The 20836-nt window shown below is 39.3% G+C and overlaps 1 protein-coding gene across 5 annotated transcripts in view; it reads left to right on the top strand.

Moving 5' to 3' along the window:
- Positions 1-20836, top strand: part of LOC113407382 (polypyrimidine tract-binding protein 2-like) — a 79453-nt gene that overhangs the window by 54836 nt on the left and 3781 nt on the right. For all 5 annotated transcript variants that reach the window (XM_026655813.1, XM_026655812.1, XM_026655811.1 and 2 more), the window contains one exon: positions 2893-3088. In XM_026655813.1, coding sequence (XP_026511598.1) covers positions 2893-3088 — 196 coding nt within the window. The remainder of the gene's footprint in view (positions 1-2892; positions 3089-20836) is intronic.

Here is a 20836-nt window from a genome sequence, read left to right as displayed (position 1 = left end):
ATTAATTGAAGATCAGTCTTTTCCAATGCCAGGGTAGCAAAATTCTTAAAAGGATTTTGTCTCCATCCTCCAGTCTGAGAGTTGCTTCCTGTGGAATCTTAGCACGATCCTAGCAGCTTTAAAGAGGCTTCCATTTGAGCCCTTGGCATCTTGTCTGTTTCTGCTTTTGTGTCAGAAGACTTGGTTCCTGGTAGTGATAACATCCACAAGGAGGGTTGCAGGCACTGATGGCCTCCTTATACACAATTCTCTAAGGACAAAGTGATTTACTACCACACCTGAAATTTTTGTCTAAAGTGGTTTCTCAGTTTCATTTGAACCAGGCAGTATATTTACCTGTGTTCTTTCCAAAGCTGCATTCATCTCCATACATTAGATGTCAGGTGATGTCTAGCCTTCCATCTGGACAGGACTAAACCATTTCTTGATTCTCCTCACCTGTTTGTGTCATACGAAGTGGTCTCTTCACAGACAATCTCTAAATGGATAACATCCCGTATCAAGACTGCCTATAAAAAAGCTTTGGCTATGCCTCCTTAGATGGTGCAAGCTCATTTGATGAGAGCACAAGCAAAGTCAGTAGCATTCCTCAGTGCTGTCTCAATATTGGACATTTGCAGGGCTGCTATATGGTCATTCATATACCTATTTATGAACTAAACCTGTCACATTGTCTGAAGCGGCTCACCACTGTGAATTACTATCTCAAGGCAGACTGTCAGAAAACGAGGGCAGACACCCCAAACTGATTGTATGTTCTATAATTAGATTACACCAAGCCAGTAACAAATGTGAGCTCCTAGCTCACTATACCAGTCTTAACACCATGGAATCACAGACAAATCCCGTTACCCTCTCCAGCCTATCTTGCCAACCAGACAAATTGAACTTTGTGATAAAAGTTCAATTTAAACCTAAAATCATGCCACATCAGGTTTCTCCCAGTCCCAAGAGACCAGTTACTCACCGTAGATCAATTGGTACTCCAGACCTTACACCAAACACAATGGTCGCAGTCAGTTCTGTAGTAAACTGCCTATAGGTTTATTAGCTAAGAAAAAAGAATGAGTTATTGAGAGGCTAGGGCAGGTAAAATATAACAGGTACAGTTTGTAACTCCAAATGGTGGCAGTGATGTAATAGACACCAGTTTCCCAAAAGTCTTTCAGGGCTACCCAGAATAACTCTGGGGATCTCTGTTTTCTCATTCAGTTTTTCTGCCATGTTAGAATCCAAACAGTCCAGAGATACAGGAGCCTTTCTTTGAATTCATGTTTATATCTTCTCACAGAAGACAAGCTGACAGTCTATCTACCCATGTGCGCCTTTCCTTTGATGATGATGGCTGAGGAATGCACTTAGATTTTTTGACCTCCAGCCACATATATCAGTGGTCCCCAAACGTTTTATCTCGCGCCCCTCCCCCATGGAGTTGGAAGTGCAGACAGGGGTAAGGGGGCCGAGGCCGACGTAAGGGGGCCGAGGCCTGCAGCAGGGCTGGCGGATGGGACCCCTGGTGCGGGGCCAGGAGCGGAGCTGGGCGGAGCTCCCTCCCCACCCCCTGTGGGGGCTGGTCTGGGACCCAGCTGTGCCCCCTCCTCTAACATTACTCCGCGCCCCCTATGGGGGCACACCGCACAGATTGAAGATTTTTGATATACATAATGGCCACTTGCTTGAAATAAACTTTTTCTGTTAAAGCCCTTAAGTCCTTCATTAGCATTTCACAAGATTTCTTTGATGTGTAATGTAGTTGCAAGGGTATTTACCATGTAAATGTTTGCTATTACATTATGACAGGAATAGATAAGTGAAAACAATACAAGTAACTTTCTACTAGTTTCTATGAAGTTTAAACATCTGAATACAACACTTGATCTTAGCCAAAAGGCCGTACATTCAACAATTACTTCGATCTATCCTAATAGAAAGTAAATTGTCCTGAATACACTCTTACATCTAACAATTGCTTTTGGATACTGCTTGTGAGTCACCTAAATGGAATACATGGCTCCATGTACTCAAGGAAGAAGAAATTGTTAAGGATATGATGCAGATATGTATTCCACGACCCATCCTACGTCCCCTCTGCATTGGAGTCTAGTCTCTGGGTGTTCTGTGCAAAGGACCTGCGGGGGTCGAAGCAGCACCACCTCATATAGCCAGGGGAGGGATTATGGCCACAAGGCGCAAGCACCATCCCTTTGTGAGTACTGCTAGGCAAAATTCTCCAGCTCTGGTATGGTGGGCATGCGCACACCTAAGCGGAATACTGCTGCATCACATCTCGAACCACAGTAACAGTAAGGAATTGTTTGTTTTAAAAAATTGCCTAAAATAGGTGTAGCAGGTCTCTTTTTCATTTATCTTTTAAGTGTTGATGCTGCTCTTGTTTAACAGTAGAACAAAAAACATTCTACTAGAACACTGCAAATACTGTGATCCTCCACATAACCACTTTTTACATATTATTTTAATGCCTTTTATTTAGTCTTCTGTCTCTCTCTAATGCCCCTTTAAAAAGAATGGTTTATTGTGGTTTTAACTTTTGGAAACTTTACAGTATATCTGCATTAAACCTGAGTTAAATACCAAGCAGCGTGTAAAACAGGTTGATTCAGTAGATCTGACAAACTAGGTCCCAAGTTTTACTGCACTAAAATGCTACTATAAATCTCCAGGTATTTTGGTATGCAAAATTTTTCTAGGTAAGGGAATTTAAAAAGCTTCCAGGAATGACCTTTATGAGCTACATAATGCGTTTGATCTTTATTGGTTTTTAAACTAAATAATTTTAGTTTAAATGGACAAAAGTGTGCTCACTTTTATCAGACTTCAGCAGTTGTGACCAAGCAATATTGTATATTATTAAATACATTTTTCCTCTTTCAGGCATTAGATGGTCAAAATATTTATAATGCTTGCTGTACCCTACGGATTGATTTTTCCAAACTGGTGAATTTAAATGTGAAGTACAACAATGATAAAAGTAGGGACTATACTCGACCTGATCTTCCATCTGGTGATGGGCAACCAGCATTGGACCCAGCTATTGCTGCAGCATTTGCAAAGGAGACTTCACTTCTAGGTATGATTTTAATTTTCAAAACACTTCCCTCCCCATTCCCAATTAATCAAATGCAGGTTTTTTTAATTATTAATCATTGTAATTATTTAATGTTTATATTATGGTAGAGCCCAAAGATATGTTAGGGTTGTTTTCAGTTGCGGTGTGCAATTCTAGTAAGACAGACAGTTTCTGCCCCTGCAAGCTTACTGTATAAATAGATGAGAGAGAAACAAGAATAGGACAGAATATACACATTATCAAAAGTTTTTGTCTAGTTACTTACATTTTTTAAATTTCCCCAAACCATCCTTCCTTTTGTTCCGGTGTCAGTCAACTTCCTCCACCGTTGGTGACCTAAAGTATCTTCCTTTCATTCGGCCCACCTCATGGCGAAATCTTTGGGACTTGATATTGGTCTTGTTAAAATCAAGGAAGCTTCTCTATTGACTTCACAGGAACAGGATCTGTGTCCTTATTGGCACTGTAAGCAGGTCATGAAATTTTGGCTTGCTTTCATATATGCAGTGTCCATTTTCTTCAACTAAGAAAGATGCTTTGAGGAAGAAGTGTCATCCTATAATTTTTATAAAAAATACCAAAGAAATAAAAGAGCAGATGACAAAAAGGAGACCATGTATACAAAGAAATTCCATCTTAGCATTTTATTTTTCATAATTATTGAATTTTTTTCCTTTATATAGATCAGCACTCTTATCTCTAGCGCTTTGTTATGCAAGCTCAAGAGCTGATAAGATATTAGAACCCATTGGAAGAAGCAACTGAGATTCCCTGAGCAGTGCATAGATAAACATTCATAGCTTCTAACAGTCTTCTGGTTGTTGGTAGAGGCAGTGCATTCAGTACTTACTGTACTTATGCTTTGAGAGAGAAAAAATTTTAATACACTATCTTGTTTTTGTTTTATCATTTTAATTTGGCATCAACCCTGTAAATTTCATGATTATATAAACTAGTAAGCTTTAACCAGTTCCTGTTTTGGATGTCCTTTATATTTTGAAGTTTTAGGGTTCATTTTGTCAGCAGAGTTCAGATTGGATTTAGAGATTTTTTACAAGACCCAGTGAACGGTGTTGTGTTTATTATCTTACCCACTTCTTAGGGCCGGCTCTAGGCACCAGCGTTCCAAACTTGTGCTTGGGGCGGCACTTTTCAAGGGGCGGCACTCCGGCCCTTTGGCGGTGGCACTTTTCAAGGTGCGGCATTCTGTTTTTTTTCCCCTTTTTTATTTTTGCTTGGGGCAGCAAAAAACCTGGAGCCGGCCCTGCCACTTATTGTTTGTTTCCTTTGGAGTTGGGAAGCTAGAAGGAAGGATCAGCCATTCATGTAAAGTGCTGCATTCTTTTTTGGCAGCCAGCAAATAGCTTTTTGAAGTATTTGATTATGGGCAGAGCTGACAGCACTGTCTATTACTGAGGTTGCCCAACACTTCTGATTTCAGTTGCTCTGACCCTGTTGTCAGTTGTACATAACTTAGCCAAACTTCAGTGATTTGGGCTGATGATTTCCATGCCAGATATCTGCCTAATACTGAATGTTTTTTTTAAATATTCAGCCAAAATGGCTCAGCCATTTCTGAGAACAAGGCATGGGGAAAATACATTTGTTTTCCCCTTGTTAAAAAATTCTGGTGACCTTTTCTTTGAAAAAGTTTAGTGCTCCCCACCCCCACTTCAGAGCAGGGACTTGAAATTTGACAGGGGATGATCTTTGTGTCAGGGATGTGCCTTTTGCCATCACAGTGAAAATCGGCCCAAAGTTGCCAAGTTGTGAGCCTTAAAAAATCACAGTTCGCACATGTTCAGAGACTTCTTAGATTTTAGCAGTTAAAAAGAGTGTTCCTACATTGGGCTTGCTCCAGCCTGGGGCTGAGCAGGACTTCCACTGCAATTGCAGCTCTGGACTGCTGCAAACCATGCCAGGTCCTTGTCTGGACCCCTGAGCTGAAGGTAGGAAGCCTGTCTCTTCTGTGCTGTCAGCGTCTCCCTTTGTGGGTCCAGGCAGTGTGGAGTGAGGAGCTGCCTGATTCAGATGCCATGGAGAAAAGATCTGGACCTGTGAGGGGTGGGAGGAACATAGACTGGAACGAGGAACCTGTGGGCGAAAGTGCAGAAGACTGAATTTTGACAAGAGCCAATGGAGGGAGATTGGGACTGGGAACCAGTGGGGGTGGAGAATGTGAATGCGGGAGTGAGAGGAGAGAGATTGGATGAGGAGAAGCAGGGATCTGGGAATGACTGGGGAAGGAGACTGAGAACAAAGAGCTGAGGGTTGAAGTGGGAGAACTGGTAGTGGCTGTGTGGGGACACTGGGACCAAGGCAGACTGGAAGGATGACACAAGGACTTGCTGGGCAACAAGACTGGGGCTAGGACAGTGGTTCTCAACCTGCAGCCTGTGCACCACTTGTGGCCCAATCAGCACACAGCTGCAGCCATGTGACATCCGCAGGGCCATATAGGTAGTATTGGATGCAGCCATATAACACATTGTGGGCTGCGTAATGGTAAATAGGTTGAGAACCACTGGGCTAGAATTAGAAGCTTGATGAATGGAGAAGGACTGGTTACGTGAGGAGAATGGGACTGGGATGGTGAGCTGGGGTAGGGAAGAGACACGACCAGGACAAGGCCAGAGTAGGGAGGATTGAGCAGAAGGATTCTCACTTCAGGGAATGGGCAGAAGACTGTACTCACTGGTGCACAATTTATTCCAGAACCTGTAATGGAACCTCAGACTGCTGAATCTCACTATTCCTTTGCTGTTAGCAAATATCTGTGATTAACCACTAGTAAAGTGTGTATCTTGTTCTCCTCTAGTGTTAATCCACATATCATATAGAGAAGGACAGCCTACTACTGCTATAAATTACTCTTTTTTGCTCAAGAGGCAAAGGTCTGCCCAACTCTGCTGATAACCCATTTGGATGTCATGTGATCAAATTTCTGTATCTTCAGTTTGCTCATTTTAAAAACTAGCAAATTACACACACATGCAAAAACTCTGCTAAAAGAACATTAGTAGGGTTGCAAAGTCAAGCCAGAGGTTAGGAAATGCAGAATTAAGGTTGTGCATCATTAATTTGGCCATCTTGTGTACATGCATATGATCGTCTTTACATGATCACATACCATTTTTCCATAGGGCTTCTGTCTTATTCTGTGTACAGGATGGACCTGCTCTGGGGAGGAATCAGGGTTGTGTAATAAAAGAGATTGTCTGTAGAATCTCTGCCATATTTATTGCAGAAGTTGAAAGGTGTGTAATGAATGAGGGGGGATTGCAGGAACAAAGGATGGGTCTTATGGTTAAAGCAGTTGAATGCTGCCTTGAGAATTGGTTTATATCCCTTCCCCTGCCACAGAGCTCCTAGGTGATGCTGGGCAAGTTGCTTAAACCTTTCTTTTCACGGGTGGTCAGTAATTGTGTTTCTCATTTTCTGGGTGCCTGACTTGAGACCCCAGGGTCTGATTTGTATAGGTTCTGAGCACTAACACCTGCAACTAAAGTCATTGGGAGCTGTACTTTGAAAAATATAAAGTGATGTAGAATGCTAAGTTATCTGAAAAAATCCGTTTCTAGAAGTCTCAAATTGAGCACCCAGAATTAGTGAACACTTTTTGTTTCTCTCTGCTTCAGTTCCCCATAGGTAATATGGGTATGATAACCCCTCATTTCACAGGCTGTAATGAAAATGAATGTGAAGCACTCAGATACTGTAGTAATGAGCGCCATAGAAAAGCCCATGAGGAAATTGATAATTCTGTCTTTAGAGCAGGGTTTAATTAGTGTGCAGTAAAGAAGGCATGCGGGCACACAATGAACAATGAGGAGAAAACAGAGTATTGAAACTACTCTTTGTGAGCACTGTCCATTCTGTGCACTGAATGAGGCAATGATGTAGTCTATTTCAAAAAGACCTAGTTTGTATTAACATAGTCATCTTTTAGTTCATGCCAGCAGGGTCTACACAGGGTAGTTAGAATGCAACACATTAGAGTGCTCTACAGTTCATACCCCCATAGACTGGACTGCGGCACTTCTAAAAGATAAATCTTATTAGAATAGGATAGAAATTGTTATTTAATGACAAAATTATTTAACATAAGAACGGCCATACTGGGTCAGACCAAAGATCCATCTAGCCCAGTCTCCTGTCTTCAGACAGTGGCCAATGCCAGGTGCTTCAGAGGGACTGAAGAGAATAGGTAACCATCAAGTGATCCATTGCCTGTCACCGATTCCCAGCTTCTGGCAAACAGAAAAATTGATTTTTAAAGAATTGATTTTCTTTAAAAACCATAGATGATTTTTCCAACTTATTTTAATAGGAAAAAATTAATAGCATCTAGGTACATGATAAATTTCCCTTACCATCATCTATTTCATGAGTATGGAGATTTATATAATCTTTTTTTCCCTCTGTAAAATGTTAATTTTGTTGGATAGGTCACTGCATTGGGACTCAGGACCCTTGAGTTCAGTTCCTGGCTTTTGTTGCTGGCCTGCTGAATGACCTTGGGGAAAGACACTTCCCCTTCCTGTGCCTCAGTTTCCCCATCTATAAAATGGGTGTAATATACAGATTGGCTTTGTAAAGCGCTTTGAGATGTACAAGTGAAAAGTCTTATATAAAAGCTAGTCGTTATTATTTATTATTAAGGCTGTCAAGCGATGAAAAAAATCTCGATTAATTGCACGATTAATCGCACTGTTAAACAATAATAGAATACCATTTATTTAAATATTTTGGGATGTTTTCTACATTTTCAAATATATTGATTTCAATTACAACACAGAATACAGAGTGTACAGTGCTCACTTTATATTTATTTTTGATTACAAATATTTGCACAGTAAAAAACAAAAATAGTATTTTTCAATTCACCTAATACAAGTATTGTAGTGCAATCTCTTTATCATAAAAGTTGAACTTACAAACATAGAATTGTGTTTTTTAAAAAAAACAAAAACCTGCATTACCATGTAAAACTTAGAGCCTACAAGCCCACTCAGTCCTCCTACTTGTTCAGTTTGTTTACATTTTTTACATTTGCAGGAGATAATGCTGCCCTCTCCTTGTTTACAATGTAACTTGAAAGTGAGAACAGGCATTCACATGGCAGTGTTGTAGCCAGCGTTGCAAGATATTTACATGCCAGATGCGCTAAAGATTCATATGTCCCTTTATGCTTCAACCACCATTCTAGATGACGTGTCCATGCTGATGGCGGGTTCTGCTTGATAACGATCCAAAGCAGTGTGGACTGATGCATATTCTTTTCATCATCTGAGTCAGATGCCACCTGCAGAAGGTTGATTTTCTTTTTTGGTGGTTCGGGAACTTTTGAAAACATGCTCCACACCTCGTCCCTCTCAGATTTTGAAAGGCACTTCAGAGTCTTAAACATTGGTTCAAGTGCTGTAGCTATCTTTAGAAATCTCACATTGGTACCTTGTTTGCGTTTTGTCAAATCTGCAGTGAAAGTGTTCTTAAAACGAACAACATGTGCTGGGTCATCATCTGACTGCTATAGCATGAAATATATGGCAGAATGCGGGTAAAACAGAGCAGGAGACATATAATTCTCCCCCAAGGAGTTCAGTCACTAAGTAATTAACGCATTATTTTTTTAATGAGCATCATCAGCATGGAAGCATGTCCTCTGGAATGGTGGCCGAAGCATGAAGGGGCATATGAATGTTTAGCACATCTGGCACATAAATACGTTGCAATGCCAGCTACAAAAGTACCATGTGAATGCCTGTTCTCATTTTCTGGTGACATTGTAAAAAAAGAAGTGGGCAGCATTATCTCCTGTAAATGTAAACAAACTTGTTTATCTTAGCAATTAGCTGAACAAGAAGTAGGACTGAGTGGACTTGTAGGCTCTAAAGTTTTACATTTTTTTGTTTTTGAGTGCAGTTATGTAACAAAAAAAAATCTACATTTGTAAGCTGCACTTTCACGATAAAGAGATTGCACTATAGTACTTGTATGAGGTGAATTGAAAAATACTGTTTCTTTTGTTTATCATTTTTACAGTGCAAGTATTTGTAATCAAAAATAATATAAAGTGAGCACTGTACACTTTGTATTCTGTGTTGTAATTGAAATCAATATATTTGAAAAGGTAGAAAAACATCCAAAAATACTTAATCAATTTCAATGGGTATTCTACTGTTTAACAGTGTGATTAAAACTGTGATTAATCGCGATTAATTATTTTTAATTGTGATTTTTTTTTTAGTTAATCGCATGAGTTAACTGTGATTAATCGATAGCCCTATTACAAATAAGCAAGGTGCTTTATAGAATATACAAATACAAGGTCCCCATCTGAGGAGCTTACAGTATAAGTATACACATTCAAGTGACTTAAAAATGAAGTGGGTGTTAGGATAGAATAATGATCATGAGGTTGATTAAATGGCTGTGTGTGCAGATTGATGAATAGCATTTTTGTTAGGGTACTTGAGATTGAAATAGAAAAGGAAGAGAAAATAATAAGAAATTAAAAGATCATTGGAGGTGATGGTAAGGTGGGAGGGGGTGGGAAAACATGGTGAACAGGGATAACATTAATACTGTTCCAATGATCTTGCCTATTTTTTGGTCCTATCTTACTCCTCTTCCTCACTTCTTTTTAAAAAACATTTTCTTGATTGTAGGGGAATCTTGTATGGTTCTTCCTGCTGCTGCCTATCTTGAATATCTCAGAGAAAGTCTACTTGGTTAGTAGTCTGTGTGGCTTTTGTCAAGAGGAACATGGCAGGCTCTGTTCGCAGATTAAGTGTTTATAAAAGTGAAGGAATAACTGCACTGGATTGAGCCAGATATAGTTATAGGTGCAGTCAAAGCTTTTCCACACTGCTGCAGAAATGTACCTGAGCTCTGACCTGCAACACTCATGTTAGTGTACTCTTGGGCCTTTTTTTGTTTAGTTTTTTTAGAAGAGATAGTAAACTGTGCTACTTTCATATGTACAAGTACAGTAACTCCTCACTTAGTCGTCCCGGTTAACGTTGCTTCGTTGTTACATTGCTCATCAATGAGGGAGCTTGCTCGTTTAAAGTTGTGCAATGCTCCCTTCTAACGTTGTCCACTGCTTGCAGGAAGAGTAGCCCATTGCAGCTAGCTGGTGGGGGCTTGTAACCAGGGTGGACCGGCAGCCCCCCTATCAGCTCCCCGCTCCCCTAAGTTCCCTGTGCTGCAGCTGCCCAGCAGGCTATCAATTGCCGGACAGTTCAGCTGTCCCTCCCCCCACTTCCATATGCTGCTCCTGCACTCTGCCTTGGAGCTTCTCCCAGAGACTCCTGCTTGCTGTGCAGGGTGGGGAAGAGGGGCTAATGTCAGGGTGTTCCCCTCCCCCCTGCTCCTGCACCCCGCTTACCCCTTCTCCATATAGAGCAGGGAGGGGACACGGACGGGGAGAGAGAGAGAGAGAGCCTGGGGCAGCAGCCGCTGTCTCAACTTCCTGATCCACTTAAAAAGACAATACACTTAAGAGTGGGTCAGCTTACTTAAAGGGGCAGTGTGCATCTCTCTCTCTCTCCCCCTCTCTCCTTCCCTCCCCCCACACACAAGGTGTGTGTCTGTCTCTGTCTGCTATGCTGTCTCCCCTCCCTCGTGCTCGTGCTGTCTTGTGTGAGAGGCTACATTAACAACGTGTTAACCCTTGAGGGCTCAGCCGAGTGCAGTTCATCATTTAGCAGCAAGGCATTCCCTGGGAAATATCCCTCCCTCTTCCACCCTCTAACTTCACCACCTCAACCAAGCTTCACAATCATCATCGCTGTGAACAGTATTAAATTGTTTGTTTAAAACATATACTGTGTATATATCTATATAATATATAGTTTTTTGTCTGGTGAAAAAAATTTCCCTGGAACCTAACCCCCCCTATTTACATTAATTCCTATGGGAAATTGGATTCGGTTAACATCGTTTCGCTTAAAATCGCATTTTTCAGGAACATAACTACAACTTTAAGTGAGGAGTTACTGTAGAAGCTAGGATGAGATCACCAAACTCTGATAGGAAAAATAAGGGATCAATTCTGACACAATGGCTCATTTTATTACATATTTGAGAATTATCACAAGATCAGTTACTGATTTTACAAGAGAAGTTGTAATTCATAACCACATGTTGAATATAAGGGTTGAGTCCTAATAGACACTTCTTCAAGAATTTAAATATAGTTTTAGCAGTCTGACTAGCATTAAAGTCTTGGAGTAGAGAATCTAAAACTGTATAAGTGGAAAACCATTGTATCACTCTATATGTGGTTTTACTAGGACATTGACAAGCTGTTTTTTATTTGGGAATGTGTTTTATATTATTTGTATTACACTAATGCCTAGAGGACTGAGATTGAGGTTCCACTGTGCTAGGTATAGTACAAACACATATTAAGACATAATCCTTGCCCCAAACAGGTAAATCTATAAGTCTACAAGGCAGACCAAACCCACGGGAAACTGAAACACAGAGTTATTGAGTTTGCAGAAGGTCACTAAGGAAGTCTGTGGAAAATCTGGGACCTGAATCCAGAACTTCTGAGTCCTAGTCTAGTACGTTAACCACAAGCCTAGCCCTACTTTCATGTTTTTTAGCCTAATATAAACAGAGTTTCTTTTCTGTTTTATAAGGTTTTAATTTGTTTAATGATTCTAAGCTCTCCGATAAAAATGTTAGTTTACAAATACTGCTCACCATGCAACATATATGTACACTTAAAAAACATTGATGTGCTGTGCCCAGGTATACTTTAGCAAAAAGAGTTGATAAGATTGCATCTTTAACAGCAAAAAACAAAAACAGCCCCCCCTCTCCCAAAATGTGTTATCCATAAACTAGAAAGATTAAGTACAGCTATTGACCAAATTCATGAATGCAGGGTCACTGTGTTGAAATACGTTAAGATTCGCTCCATATCATGTATACTATTCTGTTGATTAATTACCAGTGTATCATACTACAAATTGATCACGGTTTTTATCAAAATATTTGTACCTGATCATTCAGAATAGCCAGCTGTAAATATCTACAGAACAAGGATCACTTTTTCCTTAGATGTGTAATTTCTCTGAACCTTCTAACCGATGAGGTCTCTGTACTATATAATCGGTTAGAAACCGTACATCCGAAAAGATAATCCTGGCCCTGACAGATGATTATTCATTCATATACTGCATTCTCTGCTGCGAAAGAACGAGGTGATCAGAAATCCTTGAGATTATAAATTGGATGTCTTTTAATGAGCCTTTTATCTTTTGAAAGAAGGAAAACTCATTAATGGACAGAAAGGAGTGCTTTCAGGTAAATTGTCAAAAGCAATAGTTGTTCCTTTGGAGTGGCATGTATTTTTTACATAATATGAAAAAAAACACATAGGGAAAATCCTCTATACAGGGAAGACCACTAGCTGTGTTCTGATATGTAAGCAGTTATATCTGATCAATATCAGTGTAATATATATTCCAAGATACAAACTGGAGTTAAGGTTTATTGTATATAGTAATGTAAGTGTAAAGTATTATAGTGATGTTATAATTATCCTCCATACAAGTATTACAAACTCTGGATATTCAGTTAAGGTTAAAATTAAAAGAAATTCAGACGTAGAAACACACCATAAAGGCATCCAAACAACCTTAACTCCACCCTGTAATGATGTTGTGCAATAACCATACTGTTATAACTAATGCATAATAGTGTTTGTGGTCTCAGGTTAGATAAACTGATTTTTAAAGACATTATATATTTTGTTGTTAGTATCACTACAGGGCAGAGTTCCCTAACTGATTTTGATACTTTAACTTTTTGGGGTTTCTTTTAAGGGTAACCTTAACTGTAAATATCCTGGGTTTGTAATGCTTGTTTGGGTGATAATCTGAACATCCCAGTAATGTTTTCAACCATTAAGTTACTGATATGTACTCTCAACCTTAACTCCAGTTTAACATAGTTCTGATTTGGGAATTTCCTTTTTATTTAATTAAAATGTTCATGTATGAACACTAAACAAGAATCCCAAAGAGAATGTTACAATGTGATATTTCTAATGATTTGAAGATGTATATTATAAACCTTCATTTTATTCCAACTTTTAGGACCATTGTCGCCTAAAACCTAAGCTCCATATTTCCCTTACTTGGTCACACACCACTTCCTCCTCACTATTGTCCTTCACATTTCTCTGTTCACATCCACCCTGAGTTCCCCTTCCTAACCTTCCTGTCAAGTCAATATGGTGCAGAGAGTAGTTATTGAAAATAATTTTCATTTTTGCCGTCATTCTGCATAACTTGGTTACTTCAACAAGGACTAAAGAATAATGTTCTGCAGAGAATTCCACAAAGAAGGGACTGGATAGGGTGCCATCGTCTTCCACGAAGGCAGTTTGGCTTCATTTCCATTGTTCCCAATAGGAGTTGGTGGCCATTTTGAAAGAGGGAACTGTTCACCTCACTCCACTGAGAAAAATAGTAGATAGTAACCATTTTGAAAGAAGGCATTTTTTGTGAAATTATCTGTCGTAGATTAGCAGTACCCTCCCCCGCCCCCAATTAATCATAAAAAAATGTTTTCTGATATAGCCAATTTCAATGAGTTTTACAGTTGAAGGATCTACAGTATTTTGTTACTGAGATCATTAGGGACTTCAAAAATAGCTATTAGAGCGCTAAATTTCTTAAAGGTTCCATTATTTTAAATTTTAACTCAAATCAATTGATTTACTTGTAAATTCTCTTAAGTCCTTCTGTATTCAAAGAGTAAGTGCTGTGAGGGCAGTGCCTGCTGGCGGAGGCAGCACATGGAGCTAGGAGCTGAGTTCCTGTTGCCTATTCATGGAGCCCCTCCCCCGGTAAGCACCACCCCGCACCCCAATCCCCAGCCCTAAGTCCCTCCAAACCCAAACTTCTGCTGCTGGGGGCAGGGAGGCCTGAGACTGCCCCAGCAGCCGCCACTGCGACTGGCCCAGGGGCTGCCTGAGCTGCTCAGGCAGCTCCCAGGCCAACCGCAGGGGCCGCTGCAGAAGTCACGGACGTCATGGAAAGTTGCGGAATCTGTGACCTGCGTGACAAACACGGAGCCTTACTGATGAGACTGCTAAAATGATTTGATTGTTATTGCTTACTGTATTTGGAAAAGCTGTCCAGTAGGGTTCGGACTGACAACTGCTTACCTACCCAGGCCAGATTTGAACCAGGGGCAGTAGGGTTCATTTGTATTCCGTTATCAGTCTCCCACTTCATCCAGACTCTTAATTTATTCTTACTAAATATTTATTTCCCTTTCTCCTCTAGATTGTGGCTATCTCTTGTGCCAGTTTTATCCAGTAAAAGCAAAAATAAGGTGTTTCTTTTATCGATTGGTCTAAATCATTAATAGGGACAAATTTCAAGCATTTCATTCTTCGTTTATAGAGATCATTAAAAGATAGTCACCTTTTTAGAAAGAACTTGCTTGCTTTTATTTGGAGTGTCTTCCTATAGATTGATTCATTTATCCTGCTCCCTGTTTGAGTTGTAATTCCATTTTATTCCCCAGAAACCTAGATCTTTTTAAATTGAAAAAAGAATTAATCATTAGAGGCTATAACGTGCTATGTATGTCCTCGGAGACACATGCTTTAATTGTTTCCATCTGAGGGGTTCTAAACTTTATAATTCAAGCTTTGCTAGTCAGCTCCTGAAGGTGCATCTGTGAGGACACAAGACTTAAGAATGTGGATCTTTAGAGCAGGGGTTCTCAGGACAAATTTTTTTGGTGGCCTCAGACTGCGACCACCAACTCTTGCTGGTGGCCGCTCAGACAATTTTTCCTAAAATGCTCTAGGAAAAACAAGAAATATGCACATATACATGTCCAAATCAGTGTAATTTATTTATTGCTAGCTAGTAAGTCTGTTGTGAAAAGTGATATTAACAAACATACAAGTATCACTTTTCACAGCAGCCTTACTTAGCCCTGTCAAGCCTGGGGAGAAATTAAGCCCTGGATTGGGGGTCAGGGAAGGAAGAGGGGGCCAGGTGCAATGGGGGAGGATTGATGGAGGGCAGGAGAGGCAGCAGGGGGCTGGAGCCTGGAGCCCCGCACCCGAAGCCCGGCAGCTGGAGCCTGAAGCCCTGCAACCAGAGCCTGCTGTCCCACTACCCCAGGGCTGAAGCCAATGCCTGAGCCATGCAACCCCTGGGATGGTGGGGAACTCACCTGCTACCTGCTCCTCCAGTGTTGTGCCCCAGCAGTCTTCAGAGGGTGGGGCAGGGCCCAATCCCTACTGGCAGCCCCAGCAATCAACACCAAGATGGTGCATCCTGGAGCAACAGGGAGGAGGAGGGGCCGCTATTTTGCCCCCCATCCCATCATAGCCCAGGAGGCTGTGGCTGCAAGAAAAGCCCCTGGTGGCCGCATGTGGCCCCAGTGGACACATTTGAGAAACGCTGCTTTAGAGGATACAACCTTTGGAGAACTTCCGCTTCAGGTCCTGGTAAGCTGTGCCTTTGTATTCTGCTTTACTATGCTAATTGTTAAGAACATTATAAAAATGCAGTCATCTGTTATTTTAATATAGTAGTAGTAGTAGTAGTAGTACACAGAAGCCCCAGTCAGGATTAAACCTGTATATTTATGGTTGGTTAAAGCTTTGTGGAAACACACAAAAATCATTTCTAATTAAAATCATGGTTATATATCTTTTCTAAGAGGGGGAAAGGCCCTTAAGTAGTGGGGGCTTCTGTTTCTGTTTGCTTCTGTTTATTCTTCCATTGAAGGTACTGATATTTTAATTATTATCTCAGCAACAAATTGATAACACAACACAGCATTTTGACATGAAGTGATTGATATGCAGTAGTAGGAGATACAAAACCAGAAAAGATAAATGCAGCTACATATTACTATAAATGTTATAAATTGCATGCCTGGGTGTATAGGAATATGATTTGGTATGTGTTAAAGGTTTTCCAGCTTAAATTAGGAATGGCTGCCTTGTGGAAATGACAAAACTATAAGGTGAGTTATGCAGTTCATCCCAGAAGAAAGCCATTGTGTAGTCTGCACAGGGGATACAAAAATAATATTTTAGGACTGTTTTAAAAATATTATTGGGACTATTTTTTATCCCTTTACCTGTAAAATATCAGTTACTACGCTTCTAGCTGTAGAGGGCTCAGAGGGAGCCATTAAAAAAACCTCTAAAAATGGCTTAAAATAGCTTTTCAATGCTTAAAAATGTTACTTCTAGTCCTCAAAGGTCCTGAAATAGTGAGTGTTAAGTCTCATTGGGAAGCTCTGCTTTCCAATGGGACAAAGCTACTGTTTCTCGCGCCTGCAGTGATTCTTTAGTGTCATGGCATTTTCATAGATAAAAATGGCCTACATTTAAACTGTGCTATGCTTCTGCCACTTCACATGGAAAAAGTTGTGCAGTGGGCACATAGTATTGTGCCCCGTCATGTGCATCTTTACTGAATTTTTACTGTGCAGCTAACGTATGCATATGTGACCTTCTTTAACTATACTTCTTGAGCTTACCGAAAACAGACATGAAAAATGGGTATGTACAATATAAAAATCTATTTCTGCATTTTTTTTATGTCTGAATTAAAGTCTTCCAAAATATCTTTCCTAGAGAACAAGTTTTATACATTGCTCTATTTCCTCTTATTTACATCACAAAAATCTGAAATACTAATATAATTCAAAAGTATACTTAAATCAACTACTACTGCTAGCAAGGAGAGTAAATGTATCATTTTTATGGCTGTCACAAAAATGTTGTGGCCCTCACAATACAGGGAGTGGTAAAAACATTTAGAAACAAATTACATGTTTGAAGCCCATAGTTCTCCTCCCTGTCACCCCCTCCACCCCTTGGAACTACATTACAAATATCAAAATTTATGACCAAATTACTTGGGTCTTGAATTAGTTGTACAATAGAATGCACATTTAAATTGCACAATAGGATAAATGTATTTTGTTCTCTAAACATTGATGTGCATCTGTTGTGGTTTGCCAATTATGAAGTAAGGGATTGGAGAGGGAATGTCTCAGAGGAGACCAGGATAATGTAAAAACGTGTGTAACTTGCAGAAAAGACCAAATTAGTTATTTCTTCACTGTAAAATATGTAAATAACGAACACAGGTGGAAGCTGCTTTGACAAATTTAACTCATGCAACTATCACTGGCCCCAGATTATACTAGAGGAATTACCGTACTTAGTTTTTGATTAACAAATGGTCTCTCCTGAAACTTCATCCAATTTATACAACAACTGATCTTAACAATCAGTCTTTTCAACATAAAAAAATAACATTTTATTGTATTTAAACTTTTTAAAATTATTCTGAAATAATATTTATTTAAAAATTGGTTGTGAGTACTTTTTTTTCTTTAAAATACAGTTTTGATACTGTTTTTGAGGGGACAGAAAGTAGCATTATGGGATTCCAAGTGTGCATCAATGTAACTTCCAAACACATTTTCTCATATTGCAAGCAAAGATATGTTTTTTTTTCTAACGGTCTGCTCTACAAACTTTTATGAAAGTTATGTTCTTTCTGGTTTGTAGCTTTGGGGGATGAGGGGTTCATCTTATCTTCTTTCATGGGATATGTGAAAAATTGGAGGTATTGAATAGTGTTCAATATTTTGGATATATTTTCATTTTTTCACTTATCTCAGCCTCTTTATTGGCTGGTTCTGTTGCTCTAATACAGTGCCTAATATCTGTGCATTTCTTCTGTGATACAACAGCAGAACATAGCTAGTTAAAGGGAAATCAGTTAATTGCTGAATGCCTCTCTGCCCTTTACTATTTGAAACATTCAGGGCATAACTTTAATTATGACTTTTGGAAAACTTTGGCACATCATTTTTACATCTAACTTACTTTTCTCTTATTTATTGATACATTTGTATATATAGTAGTATAAATTTGCATGGCGGTCAACTGTGGAAAAGAAAGTGAAAAGTGGATTTTGAGGAATATAGGAATTGCCATGCAAAACTACCAGTGGTCTGTCTAATCCCGTATACTTTCTCTGACAGCAAACAGTACTATATTTCAATGGAAGATTATAGACAACCTTCATATATTATGTCTGGGGCAGGGAAGTCTTTTCCTAACCCCCAGATAGTTAGTGATTGGCTTATATCCTGAAGCTTGATTGTCCATGTACACATATTTAGCCTCTCTAATATAACTGGATGTTCTTGTTATCCATAAAAATGTCTAATCCCTTGTTGAATCCCACTAAACTCTATGCATTGTGCTAAAAAACAAAGCATTCTTATTGTCTTTAAATATGTTGCCCTTTAATTTTATTAGATGCCTCCTTCCCCTTTTTTTTGAGTTACAAGAGGGACTAAATAGGATTGCCTAGTTAACCTTCTCAGTAGCATTCATTATTTTGTATACCTGTGTTATGACATTATAGACTAATATCTTTTAAAACTCTTCTATTTTGAAAATCCTTTCACATCATTAATTTTAATTGCCCTTCTTTCAACACTTCTGTATCTGCTTTTGACATGGAATGACCAGAACTGAACATGTTTTCTAAGGGAGAATATAACTTTGATTTATGTAATGCCATAAAAATATTTTCAGAATTAATCTCTATCCCTAACATTGTTTTTGTCGTTGTTTTGTTTTACCATTACTGCATAATAGATACTGGCTATCCCACTCAGTCACAATAAATTAATATTATATACTTAGCTAGTCCTTTTGTCCAGCACAGTAAAATCTCAATGTGTTAATTATTTCTCTCATAAATTTCCCCCCGTAAAAGAAACATGATTAATGAGTTGGAGCTTGGACATTTTACTTACTTTGTGTGAAATAAACTTTGTAACCACACTTATTTTACACTTCTCCATTTTTCTTCTGCTCAAATATCTATTGTTAGTAGTGTTGGGAATATTTTATTTTATTATTGACGAGTACAGTCACAATTAGCTTCTCAGTATTTACTCACTATCTGAGACGGGAGAATTCTTCTGCCTTTCCCTTATTTTTATTTTTAAACAAAATTAGCTCCTGAGGGGAAGAAGGGAGGAAACTCAATTCTCATCTGCAAACTAAAGATTTCTATTTAGATGGGTTAGTGGGCCCAACTGGTCAAGGTTACATGGTCCTGAGTTAAATTTTCATTTATCATCATCATCCAGGCATCAGAAGACCACATAGTGAAATCTGCAAGGCCTAGTGCAGTAGTGCAAAATAGCATGCAATAGAATAAAGTAATAAATAATTCGAACAATTATGATTTTTGTGCTAGTCTTATCATTTTATTTGTTGGAGACTAAATAAAATGTACTTGTACAAATATGTCTAATTTACCTGTAAAAGATAGTGCAGGCATAGCACAGGGGCACAACTTCACAGGATGGTGGGGAAGGAGTGTATCCTAGGGGGATAAGTACCCAAGGGATTCCACTGGGAAAACCCATCATAAATTAATACTATCCCTGCCTTAGCCTTTTTGGAGGGGAGGGGCTGAAGTGCAGGTGGCCAGTGGCAGCTGAGTTCCTGAATTAACTTTGTTAGGATTCAGAGAGGCTAGGGAGGATTACCACTATGGAGCCATATCTCTGGACTGAATATTCCTGCGTCTTCATGGCTGGAACTTTTTTTTTCCCCCCACTGAGCCTATCGCTATGGGTAATATGTAGGCTACTCGATTTGCCTTACTCTGCAAGGTTGCAACCTAGCCTAAAGCATCAAATTGAAGTGAAGAAAGTAACTAATACCAAAGGGTAATTTAAAGGAAATATAATGGTGAAGATAACTTGCATTAATATTTAGTTTCACCGACTTGACTGGTATATTCCAGCAACAAGATTAATTAAGCATCAAAAAGATTTTTTTCAAGTCATTTTGATAAGAACATAAAAAATGGCCATACTGGGTCAGACCAAAGGTCCATCTAGCCCAGTATCCTGTCTTCCAACAGTGGCCAATGCCAGGTGCCTCAGAGGGAATGAACAGAACAGGTAATCATCAAGTGATCCATTCCCTGTCGCTCATTCCCAGCTTCTGGCAAACAGAGGCTAGGGACACCATCCCTGCCCATCCTGGCTAATAACTATTGATGAACCTATCCTCCATGAATTTATCTACTTTTTTTTTTAACCCTGTTATAGTCTTGGCTTCACAACATCCTCTGGCAAAGAGTTCCGCAGGTTGGCTGTGCGTTGTGTGAAGAAATACTTCCTGTGTTTATTTTAAACCTGTTGCCTATTAATTTCATTTCATGACCCCTGGTTCTTGTGTTATGAGGAGTAAATAACACTTCCTTATTTACTTTCTCCACACCAGCCATGATTTTATAGACCTCAATCATATCTCCCTTTAGTTGTCTCTTTTCCAAGCTGAGAAGTCCCAGTCTAATTAATCTCTCCTCATACGGAAGTGATTACATACCCTAATCATTTTTACCCTTTTCTGAGCCTTTTCTAAACCTATAGATATTATTATGGAAGGTTTTTGCTTTAATCTAAGAAAAAAGAGCAATATGTGTGGTTCACAAGAACTACATTTGATTGAAAACAAAATGGTCTTTAGAGAAGTGAAGTAGCATATAAAGTGCTTTGAAGCAAGAAAATAGCGAGAACCTTGGTTTTTCTCCTGATATTTATTACTGATCCATTTCACTAAGCATTGGAAAATACGAATCGTGGAATGAATTTTTTTGTAGTGTAAACAATACAGTATTTGAACTTCTA

Source organism: Terrapene carolina, unplaced genomic scaffold (genome assembly GCF_002925995.2).
Source record: "Terrapene carolina triunguis isolate 2854851 unplaced genomic scaffold, T_m_triunguis-2.0 Scaffold211, whole genome shotgun sequence".
Classification (NCBI taxonomy): domain Eukaryota; kingdom Metazoa; phylum Chordata; order Testudines; family Emydidae; genus Terrapene; species Terrapene triunguis.
Note: the sequence above shows the minus strand (reverse complement) of the source record. Positions and strands in the feature narration are given on the sequence as shown.